This window comes from Pseudorca crassidens, chromosome 1, assembly GCF_039906515.1.
Source record: "Pseudorca crassidens isolate mPseCra1 chromosome 1, mPseCra1.hap1, whole genome shotgun sequence".
Classification (NCBI taxonomy): Eukaryota; Metazoa; Chordata; class Mammalia; order Artiodactyla; family Delphinidae; genus Pseudorca; species Pseudorca crassidens.
In genome coordinates this window covers 131,840,105-131,861,688 of record NC_090296.1, presented here as the reverse complement: position 1 = coordinate 131,861,688, position 21,584 = coordinate 131,840,105, and the positions used below count along the sequence as shown (strand labels likewise).

Here is a 21,584-nt window from a genome sequence, read left to right as displayed (position 1 = left end):
CACAGGAAACTAATACAGGGGCCACGGTGAAGAGCATGGATTTCATTCTAAGTGCAGCGGGGAGTGAACAAAAGGGCTGAAGCAGGAAGAGGTGTAATTGGCTTTACTGGTAAGTGGATGTCTCTGGCTTTCTGTGGAGAATGAATTTGGGGGCCGGGGGGATCATGTGGGAAGCAGGGAGGCTGATGCTGATCGTCCGAAAGGACACTGGAGCCTCGCCACTGGGTCCAAACCTGACTGGCCGTTGCCCAGCTGTGTGACCTGCAGCAAGTTACCTAACCTCCATATGATTCAATTTTTAACATGTGCAAAGGGGACAAAAAAGACGCCTCTCCCTTATGACAAATTTAGGTGATTTACTATGTGCAAATGTCTAGAAGGGAACCTGGCACCTAGACAGGGCCCTGTGTGCCCTGTTCTTATCATTATCAGAGATGGAGGAGGAAGAGAGGGGACAAGGGGCCATGCATGCACTCAGGGGCTTTGAACTCGACCTATGCAACAGCTGGTGGTGCTATTTACTGAGGGGGACGTGGGCTGGGAGGGGTGTTTGGGGGAGGAGAGATAGCAGCTTAGGAACCATCAGGTTTGAGGTGTCCAGGAGAAAACCAAGGGAGTTGGCGGGACTATGCCCCTATAGGGGGGCGGGGACTTTATCCAGTTTTGCTTATCTTAAGTGTACACCAAGCAGGGTCCCTGGCCCTGAGTTAGGGCCCTGTGCAGGTTTACTGAAGGCCACATGTTGGAGAGGCATCTCCGAGGAGGGTGTTCTCTCTCGGGTCCTTCTCCAGTTGCCCTGCCCCACGGGGTGTTGCTGGAAGACTTCCCTCCTGGAGATGTGCCAGAGCCCACAACCACCTGATGTGCTGAGACGCATAAAACCCCTCAGCTGTCTACATGCGGTAGTCCTACAGAGTCCCCATTCCTCAATGATAAGATGTAGGAAGGGGACAAGGAGAGATGAAGTTCATGACCGCCAGTTGGGGGCCACCTGATAAAGCAGAGGCATGGAAGAAGGTTTTTAAAACAACTTTGGGATTTCCAGAACAGCCTCTTTATGGGGCCAATGGGCCTGGAGGGGTGGGGTGAGGATGCAGCATGGGAAATCCCATGGCAGTACAGGCCAGGGTGGGGGGTATGTTCACTCAGCCCTCTGAACTCAGGGGTCTTTAGGAGCCTCCTATCACAAAATGCCCCTGTGCCCAGAACAGAGAAAGCAGCTGGGGTGGGGACAATGGGCAGAGCCGAAGCATGGTTGGGGGGGGGGGTGCGCCTTAGCCGACGTCATCTTCACAAAACACAAAATCAAGTCCCATGAAAATTGTGCCTAACACATTTGCTCAGCATTGATAACATCTTATTCTTGCAAGGATGCCTTCACCTAAACACAATCCTATTGTTGACCATCTTGGGACACAGAGTCCTTCCAGAGGTATTTAAAGGGTCAGATATTCCCCTACTATGACATTTACTGGGTGTCACCTGACCTGGGATGATGTATGTAATGTGCAAAAGGAGAGCAGTCCTTGGCCAGAGCACCTGAGCTCCAATCACAAACATGAAGCACCCATGACAGCCACAGCCTTTGCAAACTGTGCTCTGCACTTAACAAATCCTTTCTCCTCTGAGCCTCAAAACAGTGCTGCGAGGTAGGAGGTAGGGCATGTGGTCTTGCCCCTGTTCTTCTCCTGGTGCTAATATCAAGAGGGGCCGTGTAGTAAATACAAATCATGTACTTTACATGCATTCCCATGGATTTTTCCAATTTTTAGATGGATAGGAAGGTAACAGCTGCCTGTTGCTATAAAAAGTGGCCCTGAGGGCTTCCCTGGTGGCGCAGTGGTTGGGAGTCCGCCTGCCGAAGCAGGGGACACGGGTTCGTGCCCCGGTCCGGGAAGATCCCACATGCCGTGGAGCGGCTAGGCCCGTGAGCCATGGCCACTGAGCCTGCGCGTCTGGAGCCTGTGCTCCGCAGTGGGAGAGGCCACAGTAGTGAGAGGCCCGTGTACTGCAAAAAGAAAAAAAAAAGTGGCCCTGGGATTTGAAGCCTTGTCTGTTCTGGCTTTGAAGCCTGGCTCTTCCTACTATACCATGCCAGCTCCCTGTAAAGGAGGAAGCTGAGGCCCAGAGAGAGAAGGGTCTTCCTTGAGGTCACACGACCAATAACCAACCAAACTGGGCCCAAATCTCCAAACCATGATTCCAAACCCAGAGCTCTCTTCTTTGGGCGAGAGGTGGAACTATTTTAACATCATCACAGAGAAATGGAAAAGCTGAAGCCACTATTAACCTCTCACCACTTAGCTAAATAGGTTTTCTAATCATCTACCCATCTATGATGGCAAATTTTATGTACCAACTTGACTGGCCATGGGATGCCGAGACTAAAAATTCTTCCTGGGGGTGTTTGTGAGGGTGTTTCCAGATGAGATTAGCATTTGGATTGGTGGACTCCTAGAGCAGTTGCCCTCCCCAGTGTGGGTGGGCATCACCCAATCCACTGAGGGCCTGATTAGAACAAAAGGCAGAAGGAGGCCTCACTGTTTGGGCTGCGATGTCTCCTCTCATCTTCTCCTGCCCTTGGACTGGGATTTACATCATGGGCTCCCCTGGTCCTCAGGCCTTCAGACTCAGACTGAATTATACCTGGGCCTTCAGCTTGCATGTGGCAGATCACGGAATTTCTCAGCCTCCATAACCATGTGAGCCAATAATAAATCGTACGTATATGGCTATTGGTTCTGCCTCTCTGGAAAATCCTAATATACCACCTATGCTTTTAATTAAGAATTCACTTCTAAAAGATTAAATACCTACCTACTACCTGTCAGGCACTCTGCTGGGTGCTGGAGGGAAAAGTTTTAATAAGACAATACATAATGCCAATGCTTACAGCACTACCAGAAAATACAGTGTTCCTGACATTGACTAAACTGTGAGCGTAAGTTCTCCTTTAATCTGGAGGTTCTCAGCCTTGGCTGGTCGTTGGAGTCGCCCAGAGAGATTTGGCACATCTGATTCCTCGGCCCCACCTGCAGAGTTTGTGATTTAATTGGTTTGGGATACACATTGGACATTAGAATTTTTAAATACAGGAGAGGTTTGCTAATTATTCATCAATACGATTTAATTGTAGATATAAACCATTTCCTTTTAGTCATAATTTATAACTTGCTCATTTTCAAAACTTAATGTGATGGCACACTAGATGTAAAACAGATAATTTAAAGAAATATTTAAAATGGGAAATTTCAAGAGAAAAGGAGAAAAAATAAACCTGTGATAAAGGAATTATTACAGTTTAGCATAAGATCTAGCCCTGAGTTTTTTGGAACAAATGTGTAGAGGTGAACAAGGATTATGGCATCATCATAGTCAATAAAAGGAAGCCTATGAGGAAACAAAACTAAAAAACTATTTTCTGTCAAACAGTTCTAACAGGACAGGTGAAAGATATTTGGATACAAAAGAGTGGAACCCACAAATGCTTTGCAACTTATCAACAGCCAGGCTGCTCCCAGATTAGCATAACCAATTTGAAGGTCAGCCTCACTTTTCCGAAGGTCTGCCAGCTTCCCTGGGATAACCCTTGTCTAAGGCAGCCAGGAAGCAGGCCGGGAGGGATTCTCTTCCAGCTGGATGAGAAACGGTTCTACCAGGGCCCATGCAAGGAAGGGTAGCCAGCTCCCCACAGGACTTACTGCATCTCTGTTACAGAGAGAGTTCTGTTTGAGCTGAGATGCCATCTGATGCACACAATGCCCGGCAACCTGGACCTTCGGTTCAAGTTCACTTTCCTTCAGCTCAAATCAACAGTGGGAGACAGACCCTGCTCTGCAAGGCAATGCGAGCTGCAGTTTGGAAACCCCGATCCACGCACCCTGGAGAAGGCTGGTCAGGGGGACTTACGGAGGGTTGTCGCATTTCCTCTGCCGGAAGCGGGCTCCCGTGCCACACGTGCGGCTACACATGCTCCAGCTGCCCCACAGGCTCCAGTCTCCATCCACGTGCTCCGGGATGGGCGTCTTGTTCACGCACTCCCCCGCGCGGCACCACTGAAACACAGCAGGGCAGCAAACCTGCTTACTCACTAAAAACTGAGATCCCCTCCATGTGAGAAAACACCACGCCTCCGAAACCCAATTTTTGTTAATTTACACAAAAGTAGACTATTTCGGGGTGTGTAAGTTTGCTAACTCTGGTGACATTGGTGACATTCCTTCCATATCCAACCTGACACTGCTATGGCTCTGGGGTTTGGATTTTGCCCTAAACTTCCACGTGAATGTGTTCAGTGGAGGTTCTCTAAATTCCCAGAAAAAGGATGAATTCACATGGCTCATGGAGAAACCTATCTTCTGCAAACTGTTTAATGTGAGTCTCTTTCTGAAAGGCAGTATTTCCTGGCTCTGTAGTTTTGAACCTCAGGGCTGGGATTGGTGCTTGGAGATGATACAGCTGGTGCCACGTGGGAGAACCTCGGCTCTTTCTGAGGATAAGAGAAAGCCAATCCTCGAAAATAATTTCCCAACGTGTGTGGCACAAACCCTGGGGCAGGAGATGTGACTTAATGGTCCTGATCACAGCAACTCTTTCAGTTCGTACAATAAGACTAGAGAGAAAGCCTTAGGCTGTGGCTGCTGGTCCTGAACACCTCTCCTAACACTTGCCAGTCTCTCCTGTTAATGAAGATCAGGCTGAAGACTGGCGCTCTTAACCGCTATTATTGTTCTCATTAAAATCATCTTACGACAGCCTTTTCTGCACGGCAAGTGATCCTGTTTTTCCATTTACGGTCTACTGATATAAAAGTTTTAAGTAAATTCACTCATGTGACAAAAGGAGTTAATTTAATAAAAATATTGAGTAAATGATTCCTGTATAAGAAAAACAGGAGAGAGCTGAACATATCCCTCTGTGCCTTAAATGGGTTCCATGGAATTTCTGGGGTGGCCCGGGGGTGCTTCAGGGGCTCCTGAGTGCAGTGCGGACCACCTTTCAGAAGAGGTGCCAATGTGCAGGGGATATGGGGTTGCCTGCTGGGGGCAGTGAGAAGCTGGGTTACCTTGTCTGCCCCACACTCTGTGCCATCCAGCGGAGGGTCCAGTTTGGTTTTGCAGGATGTATCTCCTTCCACCAGGCACCACAGTCCAGCACACATCAGATGCTGCTGACAAGGGAAAGAACGTGACTGCCGAGAACTCCGCACACAGGTCACAATGGGGCCGGAAGGTGGGACTCCCTGACTGGTTTGGATTTGGGATTTGAAACATGAGGGGAAGAAGGAGGGTCATGTATCTGGATATCAAAAAAAAATAGATGCATCATTTCAACTAGTTCATTTAGCTCAACAAAATTCCATGCATTTACTCCTAGGAGGGCTCACCTCCTGGAGGTTGAGCTCAGCAGTTCCTGCACTAGCTATTGAGGGCCTAGGAGGCATCCGATGCAGGCTGGGGCCTGGGAGCCCTTAACAAGCAGATACATTCAATGTAGGAAGGTACAAAGCAGATTCCCACCGGTCCTACAGAGCGCATGGGAAAAGAACCTCAGCAACCAAGCCTCCTCAGGGCGGGCTCGCTCTGGAGCTGAGGCTGGTGCAGCTGCTATGCGGCCTCAGGAGTGAGAACCCAACAGGTGATGTAGGCTCAGGGCTGCCCTGGGGTTAAAGAGGCAAACTTCAATCCTCCCTGAGGTCACCTGCTTGCTAGCTCCGCTGAGCCACCTGTGATTTCTTATAGTATTTCACCTAGAGAGTTTCTTACCATCCACGAATATACAATTAAAATAATTCTACTAAAACAGGAAAAAGCATTTAAAAACACAGACTCCCATTTTCCCATTTGTATTAATGGGAAACTTGGACATGGGTAAAGTACTCAGAATGAGACACTTTATCAAAATAACTGAAGCAGACATGGCTGGTGTCCTCCCCATCTGCCTCGGTCTCCCCTGCAGGACTCAGGGCAGACACCGTCCCCCCACATGTCCTGCTGCTTCCCTAATCTGCCTGTTAGAAGCCGTTCTCTGGCCACGGAGCAACCCTTAACCACAAGGGATGGGAGCTGGACACCCGTCCCTGGGTGGAATGGCTCTGAGGCAAGGTCCACACATCTGGCAAGGTCCCAGGGGTGGTTGTTGTCCGCCCATCAGTGCACCTTGCTTGATCGCCCCTCATTTCCCTGCCCCCTCACAGTGCTTCCTGGGATCACTTCCCAGATAAACTCCTTGCACCCAAATCCTCGCCTTGTGGTCTAAAAATTGAGAACAGATGTACTTAAGGCTCTTTGAAAGATGCAGTGCTTCCAGGATGCCAGACCCAATCATGGCGACAATGCCTGAAGGCTCCATCCTCCAGGGTGCGGCCGTGGACCGGAGGGTACACCTCAGGCAGGGTCCCCACGTACAGCTCAGGGCGGTCCCTGCGGGGCTCGTGAGGGTGTGAGGACTCAGTATAGAGGCCGGCTGTTCCAAGTAATCGCGAACATCTGCGCAGAGGAGACGCGCAACTGTGCTGTCCAAAGTTGGAAAATGTTTAGATGTTGAAGGGACAGAAACAAAGGCGCAAAGGGAGGGAAAGCAGAACCGCAGGCTTGACAATGAGCTCAGAACAGCCCACAGCCCTTTTTCATTTTTCAAGTATGTCAGAGCTGCTCTGTGCCCCTAAAGAAGTTGATGAGTCGAGTGGAATTTTGCACATTTGGGTTCAGAAAAGCCTCCACATTCCCATTATTGTCCGCCTCTCAATGGAGTGGTAACAGGATGAGTGGCTGGAGCACAGCACCAGCTGGTCCCCATAAAGACCAACGGCACCTTGTTAAGTGTGTGATTTCATGCACTTTGACCTAAGAGCTCTTCCAGAGCATGGTGTCAGTGTGTGGACACGTATTCATGAGACAAGGCGGGCCCAGGAGGTGAATTTATGGGGTAGGAGTGTTTAGGATTAGGAGACCTAATTGCCCCTTAGGAGAGAGAGGAAGACAGTGGTGTGTGAGCTTTATAGACAGTGTTTTCTCGTAACTTTTCGAATCATCAAAGAAAAGGAGAATGAGGTCAGGCAAAGATTTCTTAAACAGAACAAAAAAAGTACTAGCCATAAAGGAAAAAAATTATGAATTATACTATTTATTATACTATTATACTAATTATACTATTAATCATACTATTTAATATTAAAATGAGCTGGAGTAGGGAAATGTTAAAATGAAGAATTTTTTTTTTTTGGCTGCGCTGGGTCTTCATTGCTGCGTGCAGGCTTTTCTCTGGCTGCGGCGAGCAGGGGCTACTCTTTGTTGCAGTGCGCAGGCTTCTCATCACGGTGGCTTCTCTCATAGTAGAGCACGGGGTCTAGGTGCGCAGGTTTCAGTAGTTGCAGCACATGGGCTCTGTAGTTTCGGCACACAGGCCCCAGAGTGAGCGGGCTTCATTAGTTGTGGCGCACGGGCTCAGTAGTTGCAGCTCGTGTGCTCTAGAGCACTGGCTCAGTAGTTGTGATGCACGGGCTTAGTTGCCCTGCGGTATGGGGGATCTTCCCGGACCAGGGATTTAACCCGTGTCCCCTGCATTGGCAGGCGGATTCTTAACCACTGGACCACTAGGAAGTCCCAAAATGAAGGACTTCTGTTTATCAAAGACAACTGTAAGAAAGTGAGAGATGTTTGCAATGGGAGAGAGATTTGTAAGGCACAGAACCAACAAAGATTTGTATCCAGAATATATATAAAACAAACCCCTAAAACTCCTATTGATCAATCAAGAAAAAGACCCAATAGAAGAATGGGCAAAGGATTTGAACAAACATTTCACATAAAAGGATACATAAACATACAGGATGGCCAGAAAACATGAAAAGATGCTCAGTTTCATTAGTCATCAGAGAAAAGCAAATTAAAACCAACCAGCTAAAAAACAGAAACAAACAAACAAAACCAACCAGCCACCTCTTCACACTGACCAAAATGGCTAGAACGAAAGAGATGGAGAATACCAAGTGTCAGCAAGGATGTAAGAATACCAAGTGTCTCATAAACTGATGATGAGATTCTTAGTTCCACAACTTTGGAAAACTCTTTGACAGTACTGACTAAAGCTGAAGAAATGCAATACCAGCAATTCCACTCCTAGGTTTGTATCAAACAGAAATGTGTGTGTACGTTCACCAAAAACATTGTCAAGAATGTTCACAGCCACAGTATTTGTATTAGTTCCCAAGATGGAAACAACCCAAGCACCTACCAACAGCAGAACAGGTAAATTATGGTCTATTAGAACAGTGGGATACTATACAACTCCATGTATATGAAGTTCAAAAATGAGTAAGAGAAAACTACAGTGTTGGAAGTCAGTTTAGAAACAGACAATGAGGATGAGCAGAAAAGGTGACTGTAAAGCTGTAGCCTCTGACCTCAGCTTGGCCACCAGCATTGCTCTGTGCGCCCAAGCCAAGCAACTGCCTTTCTGTGATTCATTTTCACAGCTGAACAAATGGGGTGGACCACACCAATGCTTGTCACTGTAATGACTTCTAGATGGAGAGCTGGCATTCACGTCACGCTTTACAAATGACAAAGTGCTCTGACGTCTGTCATCCTGAGGCTCATGAAAGCCCTGGGAGGCAGGGCTTTCTCTATTTTTTCCCACTTTTTGTTTTCTTTTTCTTTTTTTGAAGTAGATGAGTTTATTACTCATAGGTCCTGCAATAATTAGAGCAAGTCTTAAGGGCTCACTCAGGGAGGCCAAGGCAAGATGCAGGCAGAGTGAGTGGCAATACTTGGACTCATGCCTTTATTAGTGACCATAGGTGAAATCCTTTGGGTTTCCCCAGTTGAGTGTGTACTGTTAAATTAGAACCAAAATGTGCAGTATTTTCTTTCTTTTAAAAAAATTTTTTATTGGAGTATAGTTGATTTACAATGTTGTGTTAGTGTCAGGTGTATGGTAAAGTGAATCAGTCATACATATACATATAGCTACTCTTTTTCAGATTCTTTTCCCATATAGGTCATTACAGAGTACTGAGTAGCATTCCCTGTGCTATACAGTAGGTCCTTATTAGTTACATATTTTATATATAGTAGTGTGTATATATCAACCCCAATCTCCCAATTTATCCACCCCCCTTTCCCCCCCAGTAACCATAAGTTTATTTTCTACACCTGTGACTGTATTTCTGTTTTGTAAATAAGTTCACTTGTACCATTTTTTTTTTAGATTCTACACATAAGCTATATCATAGGATATTTGTCTTTCTCTGTCTGACTTCATTCAGTATGACAATCTCTAGGCCCATCCATGTTGCTGCAAATGGCATTATTTTGTTCATTTTTGTTGTTGTTGTGTTGGGTCTTCGTTGCTGCACGTGGGCTTTCTCTAGTTGCGTCGAGTGGGGGCTACTCTTTGTTGCAGTGCGCAGGCTTCTCATTGTGGTGGCTTCTCTTTGTTTCGGAGCATGGGCTCTAGGCGCGTGGGCTCCAGTAGTTATGGCACACAGGCTTACTTGCTCCACGGCATGTGGGATCTTCCCGGAGCAGGGATCGAACCTGTGTCCCCTGCCTTGACAGGCAGATTCTTAACTACTGCGCCACCAGAGAAGTCCCTATTTTGTTCTTTTTATGGCTGAGTAATATTCCATTGTGTGTGTGTGTGTGTGTGTGTGTGTGTATATATATATATATATATATATATATCTCTTCTTTATCCATTCCTCTGACAATGGACATTTAGGTTGCTTCCATGACTTGGCTATTGTAAACAGTGCTGCAGTGAACATTGGGGTGCATGTATTTTTTCGAATTATGGTTTTCTCCGGATATATGACCTGGAGTGGGATTGCTGGATCATATGGTAGTTCTATATTTAGTTGTTTAAGGAATCTCCAGACTGTTCTCCATAATGGTTATACTAATTTACATTCCCACCAACAGTGTAGGAGGGTTCCCTTTTCTCCACACTCTCTTCAGCATTTATTGCTTGTAGATTTTTTAATGATGGCCATTCTGACCGGTGTGAGGTGATAACTCATTGTAGTTTTGATTTGCATTTCTCAAATAATAATAGTGATGTTGAGCATCTTTTCATGTACTTTTTGGCCATCTGTGTGTCTTCTTTGGAGAAATGTCTATTTAGATCTTCTGCCCTTTCGATTGGGTTGTTTGTTTTTTTTGATATTGAGCTGCATGAGCTGTTTGTATATTTCCCATTTTTCCAACGAGGAGGCAGATGTTTGTGGACACCAAGGGCCCTGAGTGGGGTCAGAAACACAGGACTGGGAGTTTACTTATCAAGGTTCATATTCTGGTTCTTGACCCATGTGGTGCCTACACAGGTGCATTCACTTTATAAAAACTGATCAAGCTCTAAACTTAGGGATTTATGTACTTTTCTGTATGCATGTTATAATTCAATAAAACTATTAAATAAGTAAATAAATGCTTAGACAGTGATATAAGGTTATCTGGACTCAACTTATCACAAGGTAAAAGCAGGGAAATCAGAGCTTCACAAGGAAATATAAGGATAAAACATACGTGCAGGAAGTCATACCTCAAACAGGAGAGAGACTCTGCATGGTGAGCAGTCTCTGTAAGTTGGGACACACACACACACACACACACACACACACACCCCTCTCATAAGGAGAGTTTCTGATAGCCTGGAAGCAGCCCTCCTTCTCCCTGACGTGAACATCCTATAAATAGCTGGTCCAGGAATAACTCAGAGGTGAACAATAGTAGAAAAGAAGCAGTACAGGATCTATACTAAGATACTGTAAATAAAAAAGGGAGAAAAAACAGGAGGGAGAAAGCAGATGAAGAGTACTCATCAGACAATATGATCATGGAATGGCTAAAAATAATGTGCAAGCATAGTACTATTAATGTTTTAAAAACACAGTAATTGTGTCTTTTCTTTTGCATTTGCAAAAAGCTAATACACAAGAACTAAGGGAAAAGACAGTCATGTCAAAGGAGATAAAGTATGAGCTATTAGAACTTGATCAAGAAATGTAACAGAAAATAAAAGCAGATGACCAATGATAACTAAAGTGAAAGCAGCATAAAGAAAAGACACACTACTGAACACACAGGGAGGTACATGGAGTTGATGATTGAGAAAAAGTGAATACAATAAAAATAGAAATGAACAAATAATTCAAAACAATTAAGAGGAAATGACAGATATGGAAGACACATAAAGGAGAGCTGACATAAGCATAAGTAGGAAGCAGGCAGGATGGACTTTCTCTATTTTTCCACTTTTCCAGTGAGGAGGCAGATGATTGTGGAGGTCAAGGACCCCAAGCCGGGTAAGAAGCATGGGACTCCTAAAGAAGAGAACTAAAGTAATGTAACAGGAGAGGTATTTGAATATAAATTCAAGACCTATCCTGAAATGAAAGAAGATCTCAGACTCAGATTGAAAAGCAAAGCCCTGATCCAGGGAAAAAGACAAAGAATGATGAACACAGAGGCATGTCCCAATGAAGTTACTGGATCTCAGATAAAGCAAAAAGATATTTAAGGCAGCCAGCCCACCGCCCCCTCCCCCCAAAAACGAGACCAGGTCACGGATGATGGGAAAAGATATTAAGCTACAAGCACATTTCTCTACAGCAGCATTCACTGCCAGAAGGCAGTCATGTTTAGAAAGATACAAGGAAACAAAATGTGACCCAGGAAGTTACTAGCAACTGAACTGTTGCTCAAGTATTTAGGTAACAGAAAAACATTTTTGAACATATAAAGAGTTAAATCCTCTTTTGGAGAAAATACTAAAGGATGAACTTCTGTCAACAAAGAAATGGATGGAAAACTCATGATAAAAGGATTGGAAGTGAGCACTGATCAAAGCATCGAACAAAAACAATGGAGGGTTGAAGCTGGAGAACAGAATGCAGATGATACACCCCAGGTGAGGCAGAAATAATATTGATAAGAACAGCCTGGAAAAGAAGGTGCAGTGGGGTGGGGGCAATAGGAGATTGTCCATATATCCCAATTTTGTCATCTTTTCTAGCTGGGGGAGGAGAAAACATAACAGATAAACATAACTGAGATATAAGAAATTTTAAAGGTAAAATGTTAACCACTAAGAAAAAGAATAAAATTGAGTGGTGGAGGGAATGGAAAGGAAGGCTTGGAGGTGGAAATGCATTCATTTCATCATGTTCACGGAGCTAGGAAACAGTAGAAACTCTAAAGAGAAGTGTGCCTGAGGCACTTTTGCTTCTGGCAAATGTCAGAATAGATACCCTGAGGGAGGCTGGGCTGCTCCTCCACTATACAAATAGTGAGGTGTTGTAATAAAACACAATTCTTATTGCTGAGCTCATCAGAAGTAAAAAGAACTATTCAAGGAAGCAAATACAAAATACACACATGGCTATATTTATACCTACTTACAAACATATTCCAATCTGGGCTAAGCACATACAAGGGGTGCATTTCCCTGAGGGCCAGCACTGATCTTGAAACTAGAGCTGGCAGAATAAGTTTTGGGCTGGTGGCAAGGTCACAAGCTCTACCTGAGACACCCAGATTAGACCAGGGAATCTGGAAGACTGTTTACCAGTCCTAGAAGGATTGGTGGCATCTCCTGGCTTTCATTGAGATAAATACAAACTCTCCCTGAAGAAAAGCAATCACCACTCAGGCTCTCAGAATTTCATGGTTATCATCAATAAAATGTAAACTCACAATCAAGCATGGAAACATGAGTGACAGATGGCAGAAACAACAAGAAAAAGATTTAAATTCTCATAGTGTTTTGATAATAGAGTTATCAGATACTGAATATACAATAACTCTATAAAATGTCTTAAAAAATAGAAGATGAGATCACATAAACAAGCTAGCAGCAAGATACTATTGAATATGATCAGGCAAATTTGGAAAAAAAACTAGAAAGAACTTTAAAAAATCAAATATATAATTGTTGAAGAAAATCAATGGTTTTTGGCACCACTGAAAGAGAGATTTAGTGACTAGGAAATAGATATGCAGAAATTATACAGAATGCAGCATGGAGAGAAAAGGAGGAGGGAAATAAAAAAAGTGGGTTAAGAGATATGATAGACAGAGTGAGAAATACTGATGGATGTGTCTAATCATAGTCCTGGAAAAAGAGAATAGAAAGAATGGGACAGAGGCAACATTTGAGAAGAAACTAGCTGATGTAGAAGATATACCATGTAGAATAAAGAGTTCCCTGACTTAGTGATAGGAGACAGTCTCAATATCCCTGTCTCCTGATATTCATGCCCTGTGTAACACTTTCCCCTTGGCATGAAACAAATGGCTTGCTTTTAATCCACAGCATGCAGTAAAAGCAATAGAATCTCAGTTTAAGCAACTCCTGGGTCAAAGGGAAAGTCGTAACCAAAGTTGCAGATAAAGAAAATAATAAAGGTGAAAACATAGATATCGTGACAAATGGAGTGCTTTAAGGAATATTCAGAGTCTCAAATACTCATATCAATAAACAAGAAGAAAATAAGTTAAGTGTCCATTTCAAGAAGTTTGAAAGGGGACAATATTTTCTTATAGAAAACAATAAATTAATAAAGATAAAAGGAGAAATTTATTACTTAGGAAACAGAAAAACCATAGAAAAATATAAGAGTTGGCTCTTTGGGGGGAAAAAGTGACTGGATAAACCATAATAATCATCCAGATCGTTCCATGGATGCTAAAAAGACATTTAATAAAATTCAATCAAATCTCTTATTAAAACTCTTAACAAAATAAAATATAAATAAATGGATATTTCCTTAACTTGATAAAGTATCTATCTCATGGGGAAACATGAGAAGCATTCTTATTAAAGTCAGGAAGAAGAAAAAGGTGTCCATTATCACAACTGTTAGTGTTATTTTAGGTGAGAGAAAGCATTAGGGGCTAATATGGAGTTATATAACTAGAAAACCCAAATGACTCAACTGTTATAATCTCTAAAAGAATTCAGTAAGATGGCTAAGTATAAAACTAAGATACTGTAATCAAAGCTCTTTATGAATACAAAATACAACCAATTTCAAAGATGGAATAAAAGACCCATTAAATAGGAAAAAAACATTCCATAGGAATAAATATATTAAGAAACTTGTAAGATCTACATTAAAAAAAAAAAAACAAAAACTTTAAAATTCCCCTGAGTCAGGGAGGGAAGTCATCTTGAATGGATGTAAAGGAACACTATGTAGAAAGACTTAAAGTACAAAATTATATATTTTTCCCTAAGTTAATCTATAAACTAATGTAAGGGAATTTAAAATACCAATGCAATTTAGAATTAAACAACCAGATTCTAAAGACCATATGGAAAAATAAACAAGAAATAATAGCCAGTACAATTGTGAAAAAGCATATGTTTAGTGTATTAAAATATTTTATAAAGCCACAGTATGTAAATATTAAGAGGTACATGATTACACTAGTGGAACAGACTGGAAAATCCAGAAATATTAAAAAAAATATAAAAATATATTTAAAAATGAGACATACAGAAATGTATATTATAAAGATGGCATTTCAAATTTATGGGGAGAATTAAATTATTCAACAAATGGTATGGAGCCACCTGAGTAGCCATCTGGAAGGAAAGTGAGGTTGGACCCCTACCTCACACCCTACCCTAAAATAAATGACTGCTGGATTAAGGATTTAAACATAAAAATTAAACCATAAAAGTACTAGAAGAAACCATAAGAATTCAATTTATTTACAGTTTAGGAGCGGGAAAGACCTTTCTAAACATGGCACAAAACCAGAAGCCTTAAGAAGAGACATATATTTCACTTTACACGCACACACACACATGCACACTTCTGCCTGACATAAAATATGATAAACAAAATAAAAAACAAATCAACTGGAAAAAAAGAACATTTGCAACTCATATTTCAGCTAAAGAGCCAATTTCCTTAGTAATTAAAACTTCTAACAAATTACTAAAAAAAAAATCAATAATACAATATAAAAAAGATTTAAGAAGACAGTTCACAGAAAAGATAACACAACTTTAATTTTTTATATATTTTTAATATATGAAGAAATGCTCAAACTTACTACAAGAGAAATGCCATTCAACTTGCAACAGGCTCATTTCTTGACTGTTCAGATTGGCACAGCTCAGATAGACTGGGAGAAGGTGTGGGAATCGGGCACCTCCAAGTGGTGTTTGTGGGATGGTAAACAGATAAGCTTTTGCGGGAGGTCAATCTGGCAACATCTATCAACAATGGAGGCATGAACCTGATTTCACATAAAGTTAAAAGACAGGCAGACTAATCTGTGGGATCAGAAATTAAGATAGTAATTATCGCTGGGGGTTAGTGAACAGAAGGGGGCTTTGGAGGGCTGCTGGAATTGTTGAAACGCTGTACTTCTTCATGCTGGTTATGCTGGTGTGTTCAGTTTGTGGGCAATGAATGTGACTGTACATTTATGATTTGAGCACTTTTCTGTGTATTTCATATTGTGTTACAGGTGAATAAAATTACAAAAATATATATATGTGCAAAAATGACCTTTAACCCACTTCTAGGTATTTACCTTATACATTAATGGCTTTCAATTGGGGGCAATTTTGCACACACACCCTCCACCCCGCCCCGGAGGAATTTGGCAACATCTGAAGACTTTTTTCGGTTGTCCCAAATAGGGGGATGCTCCTGACTTATAGCCGGTAGAGACTAAACATCCTACTGGGCACAAAATAACCCCACAACAAAGAATGATCCAGCCCCAGATGTCAATAGCGCTGGGATCAGGATACTCGGATGCAGATGAACTCAAAAGTAATAACAAAAGGAAAACCAGTAAGTTACAGTGGAGAAGACTGCAAGACACCACCTTAACCAGGTGACTGAGAGTAACAGCACCAGTAATAAGACCACGGCATCTCTGTGGTCTCCTTGATAATGCGTAACGCCAATCCAAGCACCAAGAAAACATCAGACAAACCCAAACTGGTACTCTTCAAGTGTCAAGGTCATGAGAGACCCAGAAAGACTGGGGAACTGCCACAGATTGGAGGAGACAAAGAAGACCTGACAACTAAATGCAAAATGGGACCCTGGTACAGAAAAAGGAGAATAGTGAGGAAACTGGTGAAATCTGAAATGTATGTTAGTTAAGATCATACCACAGTAATTTCCTGACTTTGATAATGTAAGATGTGAACAGAGAAGGAAGCTGGGTAAAAAGTGTATACTTTCTGTACTATTTTTGTAACTCTTCTTTAAGTCTAAAATTACCTCACAATAAAAAGTTTTAAAAATAACACAATCTGTGGTAAAAAAATAAAAAAACAAACATGGGGCAACTCAATTTTCATTTATATTAAACAACTCTAAAATGTACTGTTAAGAAAAAAAAAGCAAGATGCACATCAGTATGGTAGCATGCTAATATTAGCATGAAAAAGGAAACATATAAATGGTTAATTTTGGATTTTATACCTTGGGCATATATTGATTATTCAGAAAATAATTCTGAAAAGTCACACAGATAACCAACCAACCATCTGTGGTGGAGATGGTCTTTGTTGTAATTATTTAGTGCTCACAGTGCATATTTACAAAGAATTGATTAGACAAATTAAAAATGGCAAATGTGGCTTTTCCAGAGTGAATTCTTTCTTTTCACGCTCAATGCCACTGCCTTGTTTTATCCTCTTCCTCTTTCAGCTGGACAGCTGCAATAGTTCCTCAAAGGTCTTCTTGACTATAACCTTTTTATGTTCAACACACTTGCAAAATCTTCTGAAAACACAGATCTTGACTTAAACCATACATCACTCCCTTCAGGACTAAAACCCCTACGACACAGCTCTACCTTTGTTTAGCTCCTGCCCTTCACTTTTCCCTGTCTGCACCTGACTACCCATAGCCCACAGACACTCGGTGACCTCGCTGGCCCTGCTCCAGGCCCACCTCCCTGCAGGCTGTTCACCCCTACTGGAGACAGAGCATGGAGAGCGAGCATGACCTGCTGCCTGCCCTCAAGAGAACTCAGGCCAGGGAAGGGACCAGGGCTAAATTATCTTAACAGAGAGCCAGGAAATCACCTGCCATATCCTTCCCCACCCTTGTGAAGTCTTTCCTCCTTTTCTCCATTCCCACCAGCAAGAACCCTGATGGGTTCTAAGAGTGCTCCAACCTAACTGGTCCTGTGGCTGACAGTCCCATGTGTCTCACCTCCCACACCCTCACCCCTCGATCCTGAACTCCCAGGGGGCAGCAGCTGTGTCTTATCGCCTCCTCATCTCATTAGCACACATCTGGCAGCACATGGTACAGACCCAAAGAAGACATGCTGAGTGAATCAACCAATGAATGAATGAACAAATAAATTCATATGTCAAGCAGTGCAAGGCTTCAGCAGAGACACAGAAAAGCTGACACATTCTAAGCATTTACCCAGCCCAGGCATCAGGCTAAAAGCTTTACCAGAATTCCTTACTACTACTCACACAACTTCATGAGACAGAAACTATCACTACTCACGTTTTGCAGACGAGGAAATAGAATTAAGTGACCTGCCCAAGCCGCAGGGCTGGAACCTGTCCTGACCCCAGAACACACTCTTACCCATTGGTTATACTGCCTATGGGTCCCCAATTTCCTCTCCCCACTCCCCCGCCCCCGACCTTCGATCTTCCATCCTGTCAGCCGGCCCTCAGAGCTCATCCCTGTCTCTTATTTGCGGTGGAATGGACTGCTCTGTGCCCTCTGCCTAAGGTGTTTTATCAGCAAGCATTGTTGGGTAGCTTAATCTTTGGCTTAAATGAAATGGAAAGCCGTGGGTCCAGTCCAAAGAGCAAGGAAAAGAAAATGGCTCCCTGGTTCTAGCATCTGTTATGTCACTAGCCACATTTAAGGTTTGTTGAAAGTCGTGCACAGAAGTCCTCAAGGTGCTGCATGACAAATAAGGCTGGGCTGAGCTTCCTTCCTTGGAGTACCATGGAAATGCGGGGAAGGTCTGAATTTCCCAGGACAAAGACATGACTGCTCGTGCCTTCAAGGCTTTGTCGTTTTCTTCACCTGGTGGTCTCCCTCCTAAGTACTCTCAAGGTTATTTTGACACTCTTCATGCACTGTTTGGAGAGCAGCTCTGATTCAAGACAATACTGAAGGGAACCGTTATGTAAAAGTCCTCAGAAATCTGTTGCTGATAACATAAGCCAAAAGGGAGATAAAATGCTAAGAGCTGGATGAAAAATTATTCATCCAAAATTTCCACACATAACTACTGTGGTTTGAAGCCTTACCCCAGGCCAGCGTGCCAGCCCCACTTCTGGAAGGCCGGTCACTCCTTCCATGTTCCTGAAGGTTGCAGAGTCTGTCACCTGGCTGGGGACACTTGGGGTGGGTGCTGCTGGGTGAGGGTAGGGCTGGGGCACTGGGCACTCAGCTGGCAAGGAGGGTGGGCAAGAAGTGAAGGATAACACACAACTTGCAAAGTCTGGAGAGCTCTGTGAGGAGGCAGTCCACTGCAAAGGTTCAAACACTTCCGGAAAATTGGGGCCATGTACTGCCGAAGTTCAACAGTTCTGAGAGAGGTGGCAGATGCTGGGCAGGAAGCCGAGACTGAGGCAGGCAAGGCGGCTTTTGACCTGGTGTCCAGCCAGGCCCTGTCTCTCTGAGAGGAGCAGGGCAAGGCTCCTGTTCCACCAGCCACCCCACCCCACCGCCCCCGGCCAGGTACATTGGCATTAAAGGGGCAGGTTTCATTTAGATCAGAAGTTCCCAAACCAGGCTGAGCCTGAGAATCTCCGGGGAAGCTGAATAAAAAGAAATAGCTGAAGCCCGTCCTCCAGAGATTCTAACACAGAAGGTCCGGAGTGAGGCACACACACTGCTGCCATTCTCTGGAGGAGATTCTAATGACCCACCAGGTTTAGAAATGACCAACATTAGAGAAAAGAATACTGTTGGTTCCAAGGTGGAATTCCAACACCCTGAGCTTCCTGGACACCACAGGGATCTCCATCCATCAAGATGACCATGAGAGTCTCCCTGGGACTTGGGAAAGGACAGAAAGAGGCTTCCCAGCCTTGGGACTGGAAGCACATCGAGAGAGATACTGGACCCTGGAGAGCAATTCCTGGAGGTTACAGGCTCCCAGAGCGGCAGGAGGAGTGGAGAGGACAGACAGGGACAGATGCAGAAAAGGACCAGGCAACGAGACTGTCAGCTAAACAGCATCTCCTCTACCACTGACTCCAGGAAATGAGTTGATGGAAAAAATGATATAGCTAATGTTTACTGAGCACCTACTGTGTGCTAAGTGCTCTAGTTCATTTGTTACTTAACTCTCATAACAACTCTATGCTCTGTAAGTAGAATTATTTTTCCCATTTTGCAGATTAGAAAACGGAGGCATAGAGAGACTACGTAACATGCTCAAGAGATGGAGGCAGGACATGACCCTGGGCAGCATGACTGGAGAACCTATCTTTTTAACCACTGTGTGATATGGACAGCACCTCCATGGTGTGCTGAAGGCCAGGAGAAATAAATGGAAAAGAGCAAAGGAGCGAACATTAGGTAGAAAAGAATGCATAAGACCCTCTAATGCTGATTACCATTCTAGACACTGTTGCCTTCCTGAAACAACTGGCTTATAGCTTCTGTGCTCAATATTTTTTTAAAAAAACAGCATAATATGCACATCTCAGTCCACTGTGCACGCCATGACACATTGGCACACCCCTGCTCAAGTCAACCAATGAGGCTGTTATGCATCACTTCCCAGCACCTTCCTTTCCCTGTGGGGCAGTCAGGCATGGGCTTTGGAGCAGTGATGGTGGCATGTTTTGCTGAGATGCAGGAAGGATGCAGGGACGAGTGGTCATTACATAGCACCTTTCAACTAAGAATCTCTAGGAACCAGGTGAGGAGGGGGGACAGATAAATTTCTCTTTCATATTGAAAAGGGTTGAGGGCTTTGTGATGCCATGATCCTTGGCAGAACGTTGCCCTAACGCCCCACTTCTTGCTTCTGTCTCCAGTAGCAATGGCACACTCTTCCTCTCAGCTGATAATAACTACTTCCGGCCTTCTCACCCTCTGTTTCACCTGGCAGAATATCTGAGCTTAAATAGCTTTAAGTCTTGTTAAATAATGACTTTGCTTTGCAAGTGACTTTGCTGACGTAGACAGGAGGAACTTGTAATCATAAAAAAAGATGGATTGGGCTAATTGCATAAAGTTCATTTCCCCTTTCTAATAAATATTTACCATCCAATGTTTATAACTTTTAATGTTTGGACTTTCTTGAAATGCTTTATTGAATTAAAACCATCACATTACCATTGGCTAAAAGAGGAGACAGCTATATTTGCCAATAACTTCTGCAACAAATGCCAGCTATTGATGCCAATTTTTTTTTTCCTTTGGTAGTTCATATTTCCACACACAGCTTTGTGCCTTACAATACCCGCATTCTGCAGACAGACATGAAAGATGCGATGATGATGGTGTGGGGATCTCCAGAGCCCTAGAAATGAAAATGGACTGTATCTTAATTTTTCTTCATTCTCTGGTATGCAAATGTTTGAGAGAGCAGAAATATTTGAAGCTAGGCTGCTCCCAAAGCAACTGTAATGTTTTTCCAAAGTTATTTACCCTATACCCTTGGATAAGGAAGTGGCTCTTAATTTTGTCTGGTCTTAAAATGGTTACGAATTGTGAATGCCAAAAGAAGAACACACACAGAAGCCCAATCAGAAGGAAGTTCAGTATTGGAAATTCCACCTAAAGAAGAGGAATAGTCACAGAAAGGCAGCCCTTCCCTTGGGGAGCAAATGCTGACTGGCCACTGCCTAGCAACCAGCACCTGGCCTTGTACTTTGAAGTATATGGTGGAGCCTGTGAACCCTTCTCAGAATAATATTGGTCAGTGAATAATTATAAAATACATAAGTTTAGCAAAAAAACAATTAAGTTCAAATATAATGCAAAATACAAATTTTTAATACAGTAACACATGTGTTTCCTTGTCAACACATTATATAAGATCTGGCCCTAGGTCTAATAACGACCGTAATTTTGAACTAGTCATGAGTGTAAATGATAATTCCAAATAGCTGCTACAACTTTCATGCAGTATGAAAAGGATCTGTGATTCCTAATCACGTGACAGTCACAGGTACTGCTGAGACTGCTGTGGCTTGTTGCCCACACTCATAATGGAAGGAAATACTCATTTTGGTTACAGGTTGGAGAAAAATAAGGATGTGATCTTTTCCCTATCCCTATTCACAAATCCTCTGAAATCTATCTGCAGACCCTAGCTCAGAACCCCTGCTTTTACACAATAACAAAGATGCGTCCATGAGAAACGTGATCCCCTGAGACCGTATCCTCTACCTTCCGCCAAGGATAAGATTTTGTTCCTCATAAGAGGCAGCAGCAAAATGAAAACTGCCCACCAGTAGTCATGGTGGTTAGTATTTTTCTCAAAATACAATCTATCCAGTTTCTTTTCTTCTTATTTTTATGGTCTGTATTCCAGAAAAAGAAAAAGAAAATGTTCAACTCCTGAAGCAACAATGTGTTTTGTGGTTTCATTCCCTTGGCA

The 21,584-nt window shown here is 43.2% G+C and overlaps 1 protein-coding gene across 8 annotated transcripts in view; it reads right to left on the bottom strand.

Annotated features, from left to right (window-relative positions):
* Positions 1–21,584, bottom strand: part of ADAMTS17 (ADAM metallopeptidase with thrombospondin type 1 motif 17) — a 361,254-nt gene that overhangs the window by 139,916 nt on the left and 199,754 nt on the right. For 7 of the 8 annotated variants that reach the window (XM_067755884.1, XM_067755885.1, XM_067755887.1 and 4 more), the window contains 2 exons: positions 5,066–5,170; positions 3,910–4,055 (listed from right to left, as the gene is read on the bottom strand). In XM_067755884.1, coding sequence (XP_067611985.1) covers positions 3,910–4,055; positions 5,066–5,170 — 251 coding nt within the window. The remainder of the gene's footprint in view (positions 1–3,909; positions 4,056–5,065; positions 5,171–21,584) is intronic. The other variant, XM_067755886.1, reaches the window with a different exon arrangement.